This window comes from Sapajus apella, unplaced genomic scaffold (assembly GCF_009761245.1).
Source record: "Sapajus apella isolate SASKATOON/1434 unplaced genomic scaffold, GSC_monkey_1.0 scaffold14, whole genome shotgun sequence".
In the NCBI taxonomy this organism is placed as follows: Eukaryota; Metazoa; Chordata; class Mammalia; order Primates; family Cebidae; genus Sapajus; species Sapajus apella.
In genome coordinates, this window is record NW_022436954.1 from 3508115 (window position 1) to 3527981 (window position 19867).

At 51.1% G+C, this 19867-nt stretch overlaps 1 protein-coding gene across 1 annotated transcript; it reads right to left on the reverse strand.

Annotated features, from left to right (window-relative positions):
• Window positions 1-9193: 9193 nt before the first annotated feature.
• On the reverse strand, window positions 9194-12240 carry GSTP1 (glutathione S-transferase pi 1). Its single transcript, XM_032282640.1, has 7 exons — window positions 12003-12240; window positions 11693-11728; window positions 11292-11398; window positions 11093-11180; window positions 10736-10839; window positions 9628-9735; window positions 9194-9457 (listed from the first exon to the last, which is right to left on the reverse strand). Coding segments are annotated over exons 1-7 (633 nt in total). The 5' UTR covers window positions 12004-12240; the 3' UTR covers window positions 9194-9268.
• Between the last annotated feature and the right edge of the window lie 7627 nt (window positions 12241-19867).

Consider the following 19867-nt stretch of genomic DNA (forward strand, 5'->3'; position numbering starts at 1 on the left):
AATTATAGTGATGTGGAAGCGAGGCAGGGAACTGCTGGGTAGAGAAGGTCGTCCTCCCTGGCGAGGGCTCCACCCCCAGGCCTGTGCCAATGGACCTAGGTGAAGACAGGCATTTTTGTTTTCCTGCCCAAATGTTGCATTTTCCAAGAGCACCCTGGCCTGCCACACCCCCATCCTGCACCTATAAAAACGCTGAGACCCTAGCAGGCAGACACACAAGCAACTGGAAGTGGAAAGGAGCACATTGACAGAAGAAGACACAAGCAGCTGGATGTGGAGAGGCCGTGGAGGGGAGCACGCGGGTGGAAGAGCTCACAACAGATGCTCAGGCCATCGACCTGCAGAATGAGCAGGAGTTTGGCCGGAGTGGTTGAGGGAGGGCCAGGGCTGCTGAGCACCCTGACTCCAGGGGGAAACCTTCCCACTCCATGCCCCTCTGGCTTCCTCCATCTGCTGAGAATTCCCTCCACTCAACAAAACCTTGCACTCATTTTCCAAGCCCAGGTGTGATCCGATTCTTCCAGTACACCACGGCAATAATCCAGAATACAGAAATCCCTCTGTCCTTGTAACAAAGTAGAGGGTCTAACTGAGCTGCTGGTTAACACAAGCTGCCTGTACATGGCAAAACTAAAGGGGCACCCTGTAACGCAAGTCCACTGGGGCTTCGGGAGCTGTAAGCATCCACCCCTAGACGCTGCCACGGGCCAAAGCCCCAGAACCTGCCCATCTGTATGCTCCCCTGCAGGTCTGAGCAGTGGGGCACTGAAGAAGTGACCCACTCCGCCATCACATGCCCTGAGAGGGGGACAAGGGAACCTTGTTTCAGTAGGCCACAAAAAAACAAAATGACCAAATTTCTTTGTCGACCACATCTTCAACCATGACTACTTTAAATCTTGCCCTATTCCTTCTTAGGAGTTCCTTCCAATCTTCATGGAAACTGAGGAACCCATTTCACTGGTCAAATGATTCCATTTATTTGTAGCATATGGTTGATGTTTCAACATCCTCCTTGTCCATACCACCCTCAGTCTTCCAGACTGGTGAAATGCACAAATAAAATAATAAAAATCAAATTGGCAAAGCTTATAGAAACTTTAACCTTCTCTGGCCTAAGGCTCTTCCGTTGGTGTTGCTTAATTCACACTCTACCCATTTCAACTGCAGCAACTTGCTTTCTTTGAAATAGCAGCAGGAAGGCCCAAGTGCCTGAATGCAGGAGCCTATGGACCAGCTCTTCTCAAAAACGTTATACTTCATAACTGCCAGGGCCTTATAAAGCTTCTCGCTAAAAAAAAAAAGTTAATTAATGAAGTATTCTTTTTAAAAGCAATCTCCCTGGAGACAGACATCAAAGATCACAGCTTCCAGCCTGGAGACTTTGTTGATCAGAAACGTCATCAAATAAAGCACTCCCTCCGATAAAGTACTTCCCTCCAAATGGATTCGCATTTTTCCTTTTAGAAAGGCAGCCCTATCTGAGTGGACATCTTTCATCACCAGAGATCTCCGACCCAAGCCGACCCATAGCCAGTCAGGTTCTTCAAACCTGAATGAGAAGTGGAAACTCGGTTTGGAAGGATCACTCAAAAGCTAAACAGATGCAAGCTGTCAAAAAGGCAAGGCGACCGCATGATCTATTTGATTTGTTACCTTCATGAATGAGCACACTTTTCAGATCTGGACTTCAACTTGTTTTGTTAATAATCGTCTTTATGGCCGGGCGCGGTGGCTCAAGCCTGTAATCCCAGCACTTTGGGAGGCCGAGGCGGGTGGATCACGAGGTCAAGAGATTGAGACCATCCTGGTCAACACAGTGAAACCCCGTCTCTACTAAAAATACAAAACATTAGCTGGGCATGGTGGTGCGTGCCTGTAATCCCAGCTACTCAGGAGGCTGAGGCAGGAGAATTGCCTGAACCCAGGAGGCGGAGGTTGCGGTGAGCCGAGATCACGCCATTGCACTCCAGCCTGGGTAACAAGAGCGAAAAACAAAACAAAACAAAAAAAACAAAAATAATCGTCTTTATTTACATCATATTTTTTATTCTTTTTTTTTTATATATATACAATTTCACTCTTGTCACCCAGGCTGGAGTGCAGTGGCACCATCTCAGCTCACTGTGACCTCCGCCTCCAGGGTTCAAGCAATTCTCCTGACTCAGTCTCCTGAGCAGCTGGAATTACAGGCGTCTGCTACCACGCCTGGCTAATTTTTGTATTTTTAGTAGAGACAGGCTTCACCATGTTGGCCAGGCTGGTCTCAAACTCCTGACCTCAGGTGATCCACCCCGCCTCAGCCTCCCAAAGTGCTGGGATTACAGGCGTGAGTCATCGTGCCCAGCCAATATTTTTTTTAATTCTTAAATTAAGTATGCTTTGCATTTCTAGATGTCTTAAGTCAACAGTAAAAAATGAAATCATGATAGCCAGATGCTTAGAAATGCTCTGACATGTCCCGGCTCCTTTGTAAGTGGATGGCTTGACTGCGTTCCCATTGCTTTGTCCCTCTGTGTTTCTAGTCACCTTGGCCCTGGGCCTTCACTAACTTCGTAAACCGTAGGTACCTCTCCTCTTTCCCCCTGAAGTGGGACAGATGACCTGGGAATAAGCTTTCCAAGTGACATGGGACAAACTTATATCTAAAACATTGATCTCTGTATCTAACGTGACAGTGAACAAAAATTATATAAATAAATAAATAAATAAAATGTCGATCATCAATGGTTTCAGAAGAGAAAGAGAAAGAAAAGGGGGAAATGAGAAAGAAAAGTAGCTTAGAGCAGTGTGAAGAATGGGAGCTGTGCGAAATGTGTCAGGCCTGAGAGACATGAGAATGAGGCTTCCCGCCTGGGGGCAACTGTCTAAGGGCATTTCGTTCTTTCTTCTCTCGTTCCAAGCTAACTGACAAATTAAAATGCTATCAGGCAGGGCTCACGCCTATAATCTCAGCACTTCGGGAAGCTGAGGCAGGTGGATCACCTGAGGTTAGGAGTTCGAGACCATTCTGGCCAACATGGCGAAACCTCATCTCTACTAAAAATGCAAAAATTAGCCAGGTATGGTGGCGGGCACCTGTAGTCCCAGCTACCCAGGAGGCTGAGGCAGGAGGAATCACTTGAACCTAAGAGGCGAAAGTTGCAGTGAGCTGAGATCACACCACTGCACTCCAGCCTGGGCAACAGAACGAGACTCCATCTCAAAAAAAAAAAAAAAAAGAAACACTCTTGCTGATAATCAAAACATTCAAGACAACTTGAATCCCCATCTCTACTAGCTGGGCAGAGTGGGGTGCACTTATGGTCCCAACTACTCAGAGGCTGAGGTGGGAGAATCGCTTGAGCCTGGAAGGTCGAGGCTGCAGTGAACTGAGATTGCATCACTGCGCTCCAGCCTGAGTGGCAGCGTGAAACCGTCTCCAAAAAAAAAAAAAAAAAAAAAATTTCCTTTTTTTTTGGCCCTTATATGGACCACATAGGGGCCCGTGGGCCTTGGATATTGTCTTCAGAGCAATACCATTCTGCCTCTTACATCCAATTTCGAGCTTTCCCAGGTCCCATCAACATATGTTTAACTAGATTACTGAGGTCAGGGTGGAGCCCATTAACAAATAGGGCAGAAAAAGCATTTTCTATGCCAGACAGGGATACCTTTCATTATTGCTCTGAGCTTAAGATTTTAACCATGGCATAGGGGTAAAGAAGCAGACATGGGAGGCCAAGGCGGGTGGATCACTTGAGGTCAGGAGTTTGAGATCAGCCTGCCCCATATAGCGAAACCCTGTGTCTACTAAAAATACAAAAAATTAGCCAGGTGTGGTGGTAGGCACCTGTAATCCCAGCTACTAAGGAGGCTGAGGCAGAGAATTGCTTGAACCCAGGAGGCGGAGGTTTCGGTGAGCCAAGATTGCGCCACTGCACTCCGGCCTGGGCAACAAGAGCAAAAAAAGAAAAAAAAAAGAAGCAGACATGGTTGATCTGACAGCCTAACTTTTACTCCTTATCTAGCTGTGTTTTTTTCATTGCATTGTCAGAGTGGAACAGTAACCATGCAAAAGAAGTCAGCAGATTCAGAGGAAGCTAGTGAGAAAGATGGAGAACTTAGAAGCCTCTGCTTGCCAACCAAAAATACATCCCATTATCTATGGAGTGTTTGGGATCCCCTCTCGTTATTTTCAATGCAGCCTGGAGATGAGCAATTTGATTTAGGTTAAAATTTCCCCGGTGTGGCCCCAAAAATTCTAAATTATTTTTGGTAAGATTCACTCATTTCTCTAGAAAAGCACAGGTCCTGAGATGGAATCCCAGATCCCCCGGATTTAAATGAACTCGGAATTGTTTGTTTTCCTGGAATGTTACCTATGAGAGGTCTTTTACTAAAACCATTTCGGTTTCTGTCTGACCCAGTCAGATACCTGAAGCCTCCTTATAGGATCGGTTAAGTTTCTATCACAACTTCCAAACTCAGTCCAGATCAGAAATGCTCAACTAAACTCAGAGAAATCAATTTAAGCTCTGGAGTTTGTATGTGATATGATTTGGCTCTGTGACCCCACCCAAAACTCATCTTGAATTGTAATCTCCATGCATCGAGGGAGGGGCTTGGTGGGAGGTGCCTGGATCATGGGGCAGATTTTCCCCTTGCTGTTCTTGTGACAGTGAGTGAGTTCTCACGTGCTGGGTTGGTTTAAAAGTATGTGAAACTTCCCCCGCTCACTTCCCCTGCCACCATGTGAGACGTGCCTTGCTTCCCCTTCGCCTTCTGCCATGACTAAGTTTCCTGAGGCCTCCCCAGCCATGCAGAACTGTGAGTCAATCAACCCTCTGTCACCCAGGCTGGATTGCACTGGCGTGATCTTGGCTCACTGCAGCCTCTGCCTCCCAGGTTCAAGGGATTTTCCTACCTCAGCTCCCAAGTAGCTGGGATTACAGGCATGTGCCACCATGCCCAGCTAATTTTTTGTATTTTAGTAGAAATGGGATTTTACTGTGTTGGCCAGGCTGGTCTCCAGCTCCTGACCTCAAGCTATCTGCTTGCTTCATCCTCCTGAACTGCTGGGATTGGCCAGGTACAGTGGCTCACGCCTGTAATCCCAGCAGTTTGGGAGGCCGAGGCAAGTGTATCACCTGAGGTCAGCAGTTTGAGACCCTCCTGGCTAACATGGTGAAACCCCGTCTCTACTAAAAATACAAAACTTAGCCCGGTGTAGCAGCACATGCCTGTAATCCCAGCTACTTGGGAGGGAGAGGCATGAGAATCACTTGAACCCTGGAGGTGGAGGTTGCAGTGGGCCAAGATCACGCCACTGAACTATTTATGAAGAAAAGAGGTTTAATTGATTCACAGTTCTCCAGGCTTAACAGGAACCATGACTGGGAAGCCTCAGGAAACTTACAATCAGGGTGGAAGGTGAAGGGGAAGCAGGAACATCTTTACAAGGTGGCAGGAGAGAGAGAGAGAAAGAGAGAGAGAGAGAGAGCGCGCAAAGGGGAAACTTCCACATACTTTTAAACCATCAGATCTCATGAAAACTCACTCACTATCACAAGAACAGGCAAGGGGAAAATCCGCCCCATGATGCAATCACCTCCCACCAGGCCCCTCCTCCAACTCAACAGTTTAGACTCGGGTGGAGACACAAATCCAAACCGTGTCGTGTTTCTAGTTTCATTTTAGTCTTTATCCTGGGTTTTGGTTTGTTTACACAGGGATTTAAAGTGCCAGAGCCACTCCAGTCTCATGGCCTCCCAATTCGACATTTTAAGTAATTTCTCATGTGCATCTGTTCTCTTACGAGTTTGTAAGACACAGCACCTCTCCACACAGTGACAGATCACCCACGAACAGGCCCTATTAATCATCCTCTCCACTGTCCTACCTCATTGTGAAGACATCATCTTCTTCCTCTTGAGAGGACACAGCAACAAAGTGCCATCCTGAACCTGCTGGCACCTTGATCTTGCACTGTTTGGTTTTTTGTTTCTTTGCTTGCCTGTTTTTGTTTTGTTTTGCTTTGTTTTGTTTGAGACAGAATCTTACTCTGTCACCCAGGTTGGAGTGCGGTGGCGTGATCTCGGCTTGCTGCAACTCTGTCTCCCAGGCTCAAGCAATCCTCCTGCCTCAGCCACCTGAGTATCTGGCACTACAGATGTGAGCCATCACACCTGGCTAATTTTTCTGTTTTTTAGTAGAGACAGGGTTTTGCCATGTTGCCCAAGCTGGCCTCCAATTCCTGGACTCAAGTAATCCACCCACCCCGGCCTCCCAAAGTCCTGGGAGTACAGGTGCGAGCCACTGCCGAATGTCTGTTCTTTATAAATTACTCAGTACTCTGTCATAGCAGCACACAATGGATGAAGACACTGGTTATTTACCTCCTTGGAAAATTGCTGTTCTTCACTATGCATCTCTTACTAAGAAGACTGAACCTATAGAATCTCCAGGAAATGACAGGGCTGATGTGGCAGCCAAAAAGGACCCCCTTTTACCACCCAATGTATAACCTGTCTATCTCTAACTGAAGTTATTGATTATCAGGTAAATGCCCTATAATCTAAAAAACACAAATGGATACAAAAGGGCACCAAACAATGTTTGAGACAGATTATTCGTTGGGCCCAATGGGCTTCCTGTGGCCCCTTTCTTTTGGCTGTTTGGCTTGTCCTTCCTTTTAGTCACATGGGACCCATGTGCAGATGGGAACTAGTTCCTCCTACTTAAGGAAGTAGAAGATTGGTCCTGCCCTGACATCCACATTTCTGCCCAAATTATTTCCCTGTGCACGAATTAGAAATCTCACCATTCATTTCAGGATTGAGGTCCCTCTTCCCAGGATTTGGAATTTATAAGTTGGAAAAGGCAGTTTTAACTCTTTCCATAGTATTAGGGCAAGAGTTCAATATCACTATGCAAACACTGTTAAGTGCCCCAATCAGAAGCCTCTATCATATCCAACATCACTGGGAACAAATGCTACTACTGTGTAAATCACTTGGGGCAAACGGCGTCTATTCTGCACCTTTTAACAAAGTAAACACTGTATCATATAAATGAGGATTGACCATTTTATTGGACTGATCTATTCCTGGGGATGAGAGATTGGTTTGTCTCCATAAGAGAAAATGTGCTTAGTTTTGTGCTTTTCTTAATTCCCATTGTAATCTATGTTTTTCTCCCCCTTTGCAGACCTCTTGCCACTCAGCTAGTAACCAATTCTCTCCACGGCCGTCAACTCAGCTTTCAATATGTGAAACTCTTAAGTTTCAGATGGAGGGAAATGAAGGAGTTCTGGACATGCCACCCCAAAATATGCCACTCTGGGCTGGGAGCGGTGGCTCATGCCTATAATCCCAGCACTTTGGGATGCTGAGACGGGCGGATCACCAGGTCAGGAGTTCAAGACCAGTCTGACCAACATGGTGAAACCCTGTCTCTACTAAAAATACAAAAATTACCCGGGTGTGGTGGCTCACACCTGTAGTCCCAGCTACTCGGGAGGCTGAGGCAGGAGAATCGCTTGAACCCAGGAGGTGGAGGTTGTGGTGAGCCGAGATCTCACTACTATACTCCAGCCTGGATGACAGAGCGAGATTTCGTCTCAAAAAAAAAAAAAAAAAAAGAAAGAAAGAAAGAAAAAAGAAAAACAACAGATGCAAGATCACTCTGACCTTCTTCCATCTTCTTAAAAGGTGATGATGAAATTCACATGTGAAACATGCCCTCCCTATACTGGAAGTAAAGTATCCTTCTTACCATCAAGGATGGAAAGCTTTATTAACTAACCCCCATCTTCCCAGTCACTCCTCTACCCAGTTAACTGCCCTAGCCCAACCCCCTTGGCCCTGTCACCTGTTGACAATTTCCTGCTCTTTCTCCGACTCAAAAGCTGAATATTCAACTCTGACTGCATCTTTGGGCCCCGATTTCCTTAAGAAGGCTTCCGTGTCATGTAAAACTTGTCTTAAATTTGTTTTTGTTTTTGTTTTTGTTTTTCGAGACGGAGTTTCACTCTTGTCACCCAGGCTGGAGTGCAATGGCGTGATCTCGGCTCACTGCAACCTCTGCCTTCTGTTCAAGGGATTCTCCTGCCTCAGCCTCCAGAATAGCTGGGATTATAGGTGTGTGCCACCACGCCCAGCGAATTTTTTGTATTTTCAGTAGAAATGGGGTTTCACTATGTGGATCAGGCTGGTCTTGAACTCCTGACCTCAGGTGATTTACCTGCCTTGGCCTCTCAAAGTGCTGGGATTACACATTACAAGCATGTACTACCATGCCTGGCCGGTTTTTTTTTTTTTTTTTTTTTGCCAAGACTGCGTCTCACTCTGTCGCCCAGGCTGGAGTGCAGTGGCACCATCTCGGCTCACTGCAACCTCTGCCTCCCAGGATCAAGCAATTCTTGTGCCTCAGCCTCCCAAGTAGTTGAGACTACAGGCACCCGCCACCACACTAAGTTTTGTATTTTTAGTAGAGATGGGGTTTCACCATGTTGGTCAGAGTGGTCTTGAACTCCTGACCTCAAGTGATCCACCCACCTTGGCCTCCCAAATTGCTGGAATTACAGGTGTGAGCCATTGCGCCCCGCCTAGATGAATTAGAATGCTTTTCTCCTGCTCATGTCTTTAGTTCTCACGCCCAGACAAAAAACCCTAAAAGGACAGAGATACAATGTTGCCTGCCCTGCAGTATCTCATTGGCTTTGCTTCTCTGGAGAATCCTAATACGGTAGTGTGGTCGTTTGCCTAGGATGCACCAAAACTCACAAGGCCACAGGAAGCCAGCAGAGCCCTGATCCAAGAAGAATGACTCTCCCACCAACCTGGGCTGCTCGGAGCTACTCAGCTAATACCCCAAAGTCCCGGGACAGGGAACTCCTCACACCCCTCCTCACGTCCCCACCCCATCCTGCAGTCTGTCCTTCTGCCTGCTGGGCCTAGACGGCATGTTTCTATGAGACCTCTCTACACCATGTGGTGGATGCTCCATGGCTATTTCTCTTTGTTTCTCTCTCTTTTTTTCCCTCTTCTGGTTTGTGAGGTTCAGTAAACACAGCCAGGCTGAGGGCTCCAGGAAGACACTGACTGCGCTGGAGGAGACTTTCCCAGCCCTCTGCCCTGCCCTCCCCCTGACCTCAAGACTGAGAGCTGAGAACCCCTGAGCCCCTTCCCAGGAAACACAGTGCTCACAGCAGCTCTTAGAAATTTTATTGGTCCTGAAAAAAGGGAGGCAAGCAGTTCCTGCCTCCCACTCAGAGTCCCCCCAGCCCTCACTGTTTCCCATTGCCATTGATCGGGCGGTTCACGTGCTCAGGGGAGGCCAGGAAGGCCTTGAGCTTGGGCCGGGCACAGAGGCGCGCCACATACGCCGAGAGCAGGGGGAACGCATCCAGGCAGCTGGGGGCCAGAACCTGATGGATCAGCAGCAAGTCCAGCAGGTTGTAGTCAGCGAAGGAGATCTGCAGGGCAGCGGGCCAGGGACTCAGCCGGCGGGAGCAGGCTGGGGCAGTTGGGAGCAGAGGGCCCACCCTCTAGGGCTGCCCCAATTTGCTGAACAAATGGCTCACACCTGTGTCCACCTGTAAGCACAGGGTGGCAAGGAAGGGGCAGGATGGGGCCAGATGCTCACCTGGTCGCCCACAATGAAGGTCTTGCCTCCCTGGTTCTGGGACAGCAGCGTCTCAAAAGGCTTCAGATGCCCAGGCAATGCCTTCACATAGTCATCCTTGCCCGCCTCCTGCCAGAGACACCTCCACGTATTATCCCCTACTCTCATCCCTCCCAGCCCGAGATACCTCCTTCTGTCTGTCCCGGGCCAGAGACCGGAGTCCCAGATTCTCCTCTGCTCACTCTCCACAACCAGGCTAGTACCAAGTCTGGTCCGTTTCAGCTGCCGATTCATCTCTATTCCATTCTGCCTGTCCATCCTTGCTGGGATCTCTCACTAGATTACTGCAAAAGCTTCAGAGCTGGCTTCTCTGGAGGATCCTTCTAGACCTCACATTCAGACACAGCCCAGTTCAGATTTCTCGATGGCCCCCATTACCCTCAGGAGACTCCAAACCAGTGGGTTCAAGGCCTTGGGAATCTGGGCCTGCTGCCTGCCCACTCCATCTCCTCATCCACGCCCCCACACACATGCAAGTGTACACACACACGCACACACAGGGGTGCACAGGCACACACACACGGGTGCACAGGCACACACACAGGTGTGCACAGGCACACACACGTACACGTACAAGCACACATGCACACACACGTACCCACACATACACACACCCCCACACACATACATGCACGTGCACACACATACACATGCACACACACGTATACACACACACACATATACCCTCTGCCTCTGCTAAACTGGTCCCAGGTCCCCAAATGCACTCTGTGTCTGCTCCGTCCAAAAACTGGTGACAGATCCCCCTCCTCTTCTGGCTGCTCTAGGATGCCCTGGCCACCCCAGGAGATCAGAAACCACCAGTTGCTGGAGGTCCCTGTCTTTGCGCTCCCCCACAACCCCATTACTTGACCAGTTCATGCCCCAGCCAATGAGGGCACAGGCTGTGTTTTGTCCCAGGCCCCTGGGCCCTGGCCCATAGCTGACCCAGCCCCTGCACCCCGACCCAAGGAGAGGTCAGCCCGAGCCACGTGGGAGGTAAGGGGTGAGGACACAAGAAACTCCTTTCTTTGTTCAGCCCCCAGTGCCCAACCCTGGTGCACATGCTCACGTAGTTGGTGTAGATGAGGGAGGCGTATTTGCAGCGGAGGTCCTCCACGCCGTCATTCACCACGTCCACCATGGCTGCTTCCCGCTGGTCCTTCCCATAGAGCCCTGGGGTTGGGATGGGTGGGGCGGGAGCAGGCAGCGTGACTGGGTGCCTGTGTTAGTCTAATCAACACACAGTCACGGGGCTGTCTGTGGGCCCCAGCCTGGGAGGAGGGGAAGAGGATGTGCGTGGAAGGATGGGAGCCTGCGGCACAGCAGGTGCTCAGAGCTCGGTGAGAGGCAGCCTGGCACAGGGCAAGGGTTGCAGGCACCCAGGTTTGACGTCGGGTAAGCTTTATGTAGCCTCAGTGGGACTCACCCAGAGTGCGGCCCAGGTGACGCAAGATGGCATTGGACTGGTACAGGGTGAGGTCTCCATCCTGGAACTTGGGGAGCTGGCCATACAGCTGTGGGGGGAGGCATGGCTCAGGGAGGGGCACTGAGCTTCGCCGACGGGATCCTAGTCACAGCCCCCTAAGGCCCAGCCCTCCCCGCCTTTTCCGGGCATGGCCACTCACGCAGGAGGCTTTGAGTGAGCCCTGCTGCCAGGTCTCCCGGCTCACCACCTCCTCCTTCCAGCTCTGGCCCTGGTCCGCCAGCAGCATGCGCATGGCCTCGCAGCGGCCTGCGTGGGGCGGGGAGAGGAGCACGAGGTGTGGGACTCGTGGTTGCCTGGCAGCAACCTGGAGAGGGGTCAGGAGTGCAGGAAGGGAGCAGCGGAACAGAGGTTCCAACAAAGATTTCACGCAGCACTGGGGAGGGGCAGGCATGGCGGGAGAGGCGGGGCACAGGGATGGAGGCCCGGGGTGGTAGCCGCTGGATGGAGGGATAAGGGGGGTTGGGATCTTCCCGGGTGGGCGAGGGGCCGTGGCGCAGCCCCCGGCCCTGCCTTCCCTCCCTCCCACACACAGGCTCCTACCTCGAACTGGGAAGTAGACCACGGTGTAGGGCGGCACTGCAGCAGACAAAGAGTTTGTTGGAGCCCGTGGGAGGGTGCCCAGGCGCGGCGCGCGCAGCCTGCCCTCCCCGGGGTCCCATCCCTGCCCTGGGCGCCCCGGGCCCCCTGAGAGCCGCTAACGTCACTGGGGACGTCCCGGGTCCCCTGGGACCCCATCCCGGGTCTGGGTGTAGGCGAGGGGCCCTGCCGGGAGCCCGGGCCTGATACTGGGGGTGGGCCCCATGCTGGGAGCTGCGAGCCCCACCCCGGGGCGCGCTTTGCGCGGACTCACTGGTGGTGCAGATGGCGGCGGCAAAACTCCAGAGCAAGCCTCGCGGCCTCCGAGGCTTATAAGGGCGATCGCGCCCCGCTCCGCCCCGATGCTGAGTCACTGCGCCGGCCGCGCCTCCGGAGGGTCCCTTGCGCTCCCGCCCGCCCGGTTCCCTGCTGTGCCCCGCGCGTCGGCCACAGCGGGGTGCCCTGGGGCCCCCGGCGTCGCCGCGCAGCTGGCCCAGGAAGCCTTTCCCTCTTCCCCCGGTCCCCACGGGGCCTAGGGAGTAAACCGACCGCAGGCAGAGGACCACGGCGCAGTGTGCACAGCTACTGGCGCGCCGGGGCGTCACGGGGGGAAATTTCCTAAGACCGCTGTCATCCCGGAGTTTGCACACCCGATTCGCAGGGCAGGAGAGTGGGGTGGAGACCACTTAGAGGAGAGGAAATGGCTTTATTTTATTTCACTTTATTTTATTTTGGACGGAGTCTCTCTCTGTCACCCAGGCTGGAGTGCAGTGGCGCGGTCTCAGCTGGCTGCAACCTCTGCCTCCCAGGTTCAGGCAGTTTTCCTGCCTCAGCCTCCCGAGTAGCTGGGATTACAGGTGTGTGCCACCGGGCCAGGCTGGTTTTTGCATTTTTAGTAGAGACGGGGTTTCACCATGATGGCCAGGCTGGTCTTGAAATCCTGACCTCAGGTGATCCACCCGCCTCAGCCTCCCAAAGTGCTGGGATTACAGGCGTGGGCCGTTGCGACCCGCCGAGAAAACGGCTTTTAGGAAGATGACTGGGCGCTGAGAAGCATGGGTGGAGGTACAATCATCCCTGGTGGGTGAAGCTCCTGGAGAGGGATGGACGGTGACCGAGTGCCCTGTGGAAGAATTGTCTTTGGGGAGCTGGGAGGAAGGCCCTCCCTGCACTTGTGCTTCCAGCTCAGAATACTCAGCATCCCAAAGCAGCGAGCGTGAGGGTGTGTGCCCTGAACTCCTTCCTTTCCCCGGCTTAAAGCTTCTCTGAAGTTTCACATTTTAAAAGCCAAAGAGTTGGCCTTGGAGAGAAAAACCGGGTTCGTGGCTGAGTAGCACAAGCTGTGAAAGAAGAGAGAGGAATCTAGACTAGAACAGGATGAACCAGAGCAAGAAGGAATCTAAGCGCCCTTTGGCCAACTCTGCTTAAGCAGTCTCCCAAGCCTGGAGTGGTCAGTCCAGTCAATTGGCTGAGCCTTTCACATCTGAAAGAGAGTTTCTCTTCTCCATTAAGAGGTGTAAAGGAGACACTGTTTTCCTATTCACTTCACGTAGAAGCAGCATTTTCCGCCAGGGATTTTGGAGTGTACCACAGTGGTTAAATGACTAGCTTCCGAGTGGAGCCCTTCTGCATCTCAGGTATCGAACTCTTGTTCTATCACCATGGGAAGATTTAGGGTTGCCTTTTTTTTTTTCCGAGTCTGAGTCTCACTCTGTCCCCCAGGCTGGAGGGCAGTGGCACGATCTCAGCTCACTGCAACCTCCGTGTCCCAGGTTCAACTGATTCTCCACCTTCCAAGTAGTTGGGATTACAGGTATGTGCCACCACACCCGGCTAATTTTTGTATTTTTAGTAGAGACGGGGTTTCATCATGTTGGCCAGGCTGGTCTTGAACTCCTGACCTCAAGTAGTCCACCCACCTAGGCCTCTCAAAGTGCTGGGATTACAGGCGTGAGTCACCGTGCCTGGCCAGTGTGGCTGCCTTTTCTAACTCATCAGTTCTAAAACCTAGGAATAAGATCCCAAGGCTGGGAAGAACTCGGAGTGTTGGTATATCAGCAGGTTGTCCATGACTTATATGAGGCATTTACATGGCACAATTTTGTGAATGAGAAAACCCAAGTGTGTAATTTGGTTAATGTGGCTGGCATTGATGGGGTACCTCGTGATGGAAGGGGATGGGCCAGCTGTCTGAGTGCACTGCCGTGACCATGTGATGGAACGCCTGATGCACCTTGTCACCACATGGGATGATGAGCGGAGCATGGCTGATGATTAAGGGCGGAGGGCAGCTGGTGGCCCACTGGGGTGGGGTCTGGGGTGTTGTCACCTGTCATGTTGTCATCTGCACATCTCCATTTTCTGTTTTTGGGGGGTTTTCTTGAGATGGAGTTTCACTCTTATTGCCCCGGCTGGAGTGCAATGGCACAATTTCAGCTCACTGCAACCTCTGCCTCCCAAGTTCAAGGGATTCTCCTGCCTCAGCCTCCGAGTAGCCAGGATTGCAGGTGCCCGCCACCACACTCAGCTAATTTTTGTATTTTTAGTGGAGACGCGATTTTGCCATGTTGGCCAGGTTGGTCTCAAACTCCTGACCTCAGGTGATCCGCCCGCCTCGGCCTCCCAAAGTGCTGGAATTACAGGCGTGAGCCACCTCGCCCAGCCCACATCTCCATTTTCTATGTGCTCCTTGCAGTTGGCAGGAGAGGAAGAGCTGGAAACCCCTGATACAGGAAGCCTGCGGTTCCACTCCGGATGCCATAAGACTGGGCTTGTCACCTGACCAAGGTAGTCCAGGTTTTTGGTCTCCCTGGACTTGATCTTCAGTGAGTGACAGCCCAGTTAGGGCAGCGGCTGAGTGTCCGGTTCAGCAGAGCTGGCCGAGTGTTCGAGGCTGCTGGGGAGGCAGGCCCTGTGCGGGGTCCAGCCCTGGGCAAATTCTCCAAAGACACTGATTAGAAGCTTCTGGACTTGGTGACTATTCAGGGAAACAGGCATCAAGGGACAGCAAAGGGGTCCTCTTCTTCCCTGAGTTGGAGACGCAGGACAGGAGGCAGCCCTGGGGAGGCATCGTTTGCCCTGTTGGGCCTATGGAGTCCAGGTGTCTGTGGGATTAAGGTAACACCCATGGGATTGTCCCCAGGAGACAGAAAGGGAACTCAGACAGGAGCGCTGCTGAGCAACCGTGTGGAGTCCAGAGAACCGGCTTCCTCCCTCAGGACAGATGCGTTTCCCCATTCCTCATTTCTGATGTCCCACCCCCACCCCAACCAGAGCAGTGATTCTCAAGGACAAGCACACACCATCGACAGCAGTGGCTCACTCTTGTAATTCCAGTACTTTGGGATTACAAGGTAGACGGATCACCTGAAGGCAGGAGTTTGAGACCAGCCTGGCCAACATGAAGAAACCCTGTCTCTACTAAAAGTACAAAAATTAGCAGTGCGTGGTGGTGGATGCCTGTAATCCCAGCTACTCGGGAGGCTGAGGCAGGAGAATTGCTTGAACCTGAGAAGCGGAGGTTGCAGTGAGCCAAGATTGTGCCATTGCACTCCAGCCTGGGAGACAGAGTGAGACTGAGTCTTAAAAAATTAAAAATAAGATAACTTCATATGTGGAAGTTGAAGCAGTCTTTTCCCTATTGGCCCTTGGCAGTGCCCTTGGAGCTGAGGTGGGAGAAGGGGCTGAGAGGAGGCAGGCCCTAGCCCAGCCCAGGGCTATCACAGGCTCAGAGCATGGGGACTGAGCCTCACCTCTGCCAGCAGGTGGGGGATGGGCACAGTGGCAGGGTGGTGCCATCTGGGGCTGGCTTGGCCCGAGGTGGTACAGACGGGGACAGGCACTGTCTGGGGACAGACAAGTGAAGTTCTTACTCACAGGGAGCTGGGCCAAGTCACCGTCCATCATGTGCCTGGGCCAGAGAACACACTCCGGGTTTTGGGTCCCGGGAATTTGGGCATAAATGTCTTTATCCCCCTCATTCCCATGCCCTCTCACCAACTTCTTCCCTCACTCAGATCCTGCCAGCACCCTATTCTTCTTTTTCTTCCAGAAGAGCTTAATTTGCTCATTTGACCTGAGCTAAAAGCGATCGGAAATTTGCCTTCTTCAGTTCTCAATGCCGAGTATTCAATAAACTACAGAAAACAGTGGGTGTGGTGGCTTATGCCTGTAATCCCAGTATGTTGGGAGGCCAAGGCAGGTGGATCACCTGAGGTCAGGAGTTCAAGACCAGCCTGGCAAACATGGCGAAACCCTGTCTCTCCTGAAAAATCCAAAAATTAGCGGGGCATGGTGGTGGGTGCGTATAATCCCAGCTACTCGGGAGGCTGAGGCAGGAGAATTGCTTGAACTTGCGAGGCAGAGATTGCAGTGAGCTGAGATGGCACCACTGCACTCCAGCCTGGGTGACAAAAGCGAAACTCTATCTCAAAACAATAATAAATAAATAAAATACAAAAAGCAAAGAAAAGGCCAGCGGTGGCGCACGCCTGTAACCCAGCACTTTGGAAGGTCAAAGTAGGCAGATCGTTTGAGCCCAAGAGTTTAAGACCAGCCTGGGAAACATGGTAAAACCCCATCTCCACAAAAAATACAAAAATTAGCCAGGCATAGTGGCACGCATCTGTAGTCCCAACCACTTGGGAAGCTGTCGAGGAAAGATCACCTGAGCCTAGGGAGGTCAAGGCTGCAGTGAGCCATGATTGTACCACTGCACTCCAGCCTTGGTGACAGACCAAGACCCTATGTCCAAAAAAAAAAAAAGCAAACAGTTGCATTTTTGTATCAAAAGCAGTGTGTGTGCTTCCCTTTCTGCTACGTTCTCTCCTTGCAGCAAATTCTGCACCCTTTCATATATACCAACCCCATTCCCAGCACACACACCATTCCCCAACACACGCACCATCAAACACACATGCTCCACACGACCTTCATACACTGTATGGGAAGTAGAAAAGTTCCTTTTTAAAGTTTCCTTTCTTGTTAAAGAATAAGTGTGCTAATAATTTTGTTAAGTCCTCTCCTGTGTAGCTGTTTTTTTGTTGTTGTTGTTTTGTTTTTTTGAGACAGTGTTTCACTCTTGTTGCCCAGGCTGAACTGCAATGGTGTGATCTCGGCTCACTGCAACTTCCACCTCCTGGGTTCATGTGATCCTGCTGCCTCAGCCTCCCAAGTAGCTGGAGATTACAGGCAAGCGCCTCCACGCCCGGCTAATTTTGTATTTTTAGTAGAGATGGGGTTTCTCCATGTTGGGCAGGCTGGTCTCGAACTCTCAACCTCAGGCGATCCACCTGCCTCAGCCTCCCAAAGTGCTGGGATTTCAGGCATGAGCCACCGCACCCAGCCTCTATGTATCTGTCAGACATGCCATGCCTACAGGCATATAGTACATTCTATGTCCTTGTACTTTCACCAAGATATCTGTGCTGGACGTGGTCACAGGCATGTCCCAGCTCTCCATTGCTCTTACCTGTTTAGAAAAGTTTTAAGTTATTAGCCAATCAGGTTTTAGTTTAGGTTGCGAAGTCTGGGTCCAGCCAACAGAGATCAGACACAGTAGTAAAAACGACCCCAAATGCATAAGGGATAAATTTGTGTGTTTGCCTTTGTTCATTGTACTCTCATGGCAAGATGGCTAGTGAAAGTGCCCTTCCTGCAGTCCAGGAAGAAAAATTGCATTGCTGAAAGAGCCTTTGTCTCAGTGCTGATTTTTCTTTGCGGCACCGAGCATCTGTTTCCAACACTCTGTCACCCATGCTCACTCACACCCACATGCTATCATACACACACAACCTATTCACACTCTCGACAGTTCACATTTCCTCCTTCCCTCCCCCAACACACACACACTCACATGCACATGCACACACACACATGCACATGCACACACACATGCACATGCACACACACATGCACATGTGCACACACACTCACACGCACACACACATGCACGTGCACACGCACACATGCACACTCACATGCACGCACACACTCACATGCGCATACACACATGCACACACACACACACACTCACATGCACATGCACACACACACATGCATGGCCGGGAACAAAAATCTTGTGAGTTAGCACAGTGGCCTCTTCCTCTGGGCCCTCCAGGGCCTGCCAGGTCCAGCCAGACCTCCTCCTGTCCTGTGGCCGCGGTTCCACATCCCTTCGGGCTCCCATTCGCTCTGCTCTTCCTCTGCTCAGGGTCATCCCTGTGTAGGTTGGAGCAGGGTCTGGGCTGTAAGAGCAGGGTACAGGGTTGCCCATGGCTGCTGTTTCCCCACGAGTACCTGCCCGCCACTGCCCCAGCCTGGGTCTCTGTCATCTTCTCACATCTCCCACTGTGGTCAGTTTAGATTAACCTAACATAGCCTCCCTGTGTGTCCCAGAGTTGCGGGAGCATTTCTGTGCCTTGTACACCGTAAGATCTTTCCACAGTTCATTGAAACATGTCCGATCCAGCCCTCCTCCCACAGCGCGGCCTGGCCGTCCTGGGCCATTCATTCTTCCTGCACATGCTGGACTGCAGGTGTGCACACGTGCGTGGTGGGGGAGGGGTTCATGTACTCCTAGGTTCTAGTCCATGACTGTCGCTGCCTGGGCAGGGTCTCCCTCTTATTTGTACCATTTATGTATGTGTTCCCTTTGTCCTTACATTCCACTCTCACCTCCTGGGGGTGATGTTGGGGTGATGTCCTGCGTGGAGCTGCTGGATCCCACGGATGCAAGCACTTGGCTTCCACCAGCAGAGCCAGGTGCCCTCCCGAGGGCTTCCCCAGCCCACTGCGCTCACGGCTGCTGCTGGGCTCTCTCTAGCCCCACATCCTCTCCTCCTGGGAGTTCTAAGGAATTTCCATCCTCTCTTCGTCTGCTTATTCCACTTTGTTTTTCTATCCTGAAAACTGGCTGTTTATTTCCTTGGACTATTTTCTTTCACTTTATTAATCCGTTTTCTTTTTTAGTTGTTGTTGTTGTGTGTGTGTGTGTGTGTGTGTGTGTGTTTTCTTTAAACTTTTTTTTTTTTTTTTTTTGAGATGGAGTCTCACTCTGTCACCCAGGCTGGAGGTCAGAGGCATGATCTTGGCTCACTGCAACCTCCGCCTCCCAGATTCAAGTGATTCTCCTGCCTCAGCCTCCTGAGTAGCTGGGACTACGGGCGCCCGTCACCACACACAGCTAATTTTTTGTATTTTTAGTAGAGACGGGGTTTCACCAGGTTGGCTAGGCTGGTCTCAAACTCCTAACCTCAGGTGATCCACCCGCCTTGGCCTCCCAAAGTGCTGGGATTACAGGCGTGAGCCACCAAGCCCGGCCTCCCTTCAACATTTCTTTAAAGTTCTGGGGTACATGTGCAGGATGTGTAGGTTTGTTACACAGGTAAGTGTGTGCCATGGTGGTTTGCTGTACAGATCATCCCACCCAGGTATTAAGCCCAGCATCCTTTAGCTATTCTTCCTGGTGCTCTCCCTCCCCAGTACCACCCTCCACAGGCGCCAGTGTGTGCTGATCCCCACCATGTGACCACGTGTTCTCATTGTTCAGCCCCCACTTGTAAGTGAGACCATTCGGTGTTTGGTTTTCTGTTCCCGTGTTGCTTTGCTGAGACTAATGGCTTCCAGCTCCACCCATGACCCTGCAAAGGACATGATCACGTTCCTTTTAATGGCTGCACCCTGGGCTGTTTTCTTTGGTGTTGCTGCCTACTTTCTGTTGATTTGCAAATCTTCATTTATTCTAGAAATTGATCTCTTGTTGGCTTTAGACACCACAGACAGCTTCTCCTATTCTATCAACTCTCAAGTTTGCCCAAGGAGTCTTTCATTAAACAAAACTCCTTAATTTTAGTGTAATCAAATTCACCAAGGGATTTTTGTGGTGAGGGAGGGGTTGGTGTTTATGTTTTGTGCCTTTCAAACTTCATTTAAGCAGCCATGAAAAGAACAAGATCATGTCTTTTGTGGGAACATGGACGGAGCTAGAGGCTGTTATCCTTAGCAAATTAATGCAGGAGCAGAAAACCAGATACTGCATGTTCTCACTTATATGCGGGAGCTGAGTGATGAGGACTAATAACACAAAGAAGGAAACAGCAGACACTGGTGTTTACTCAAGGGTGGAGGGTGGGAGGAGGG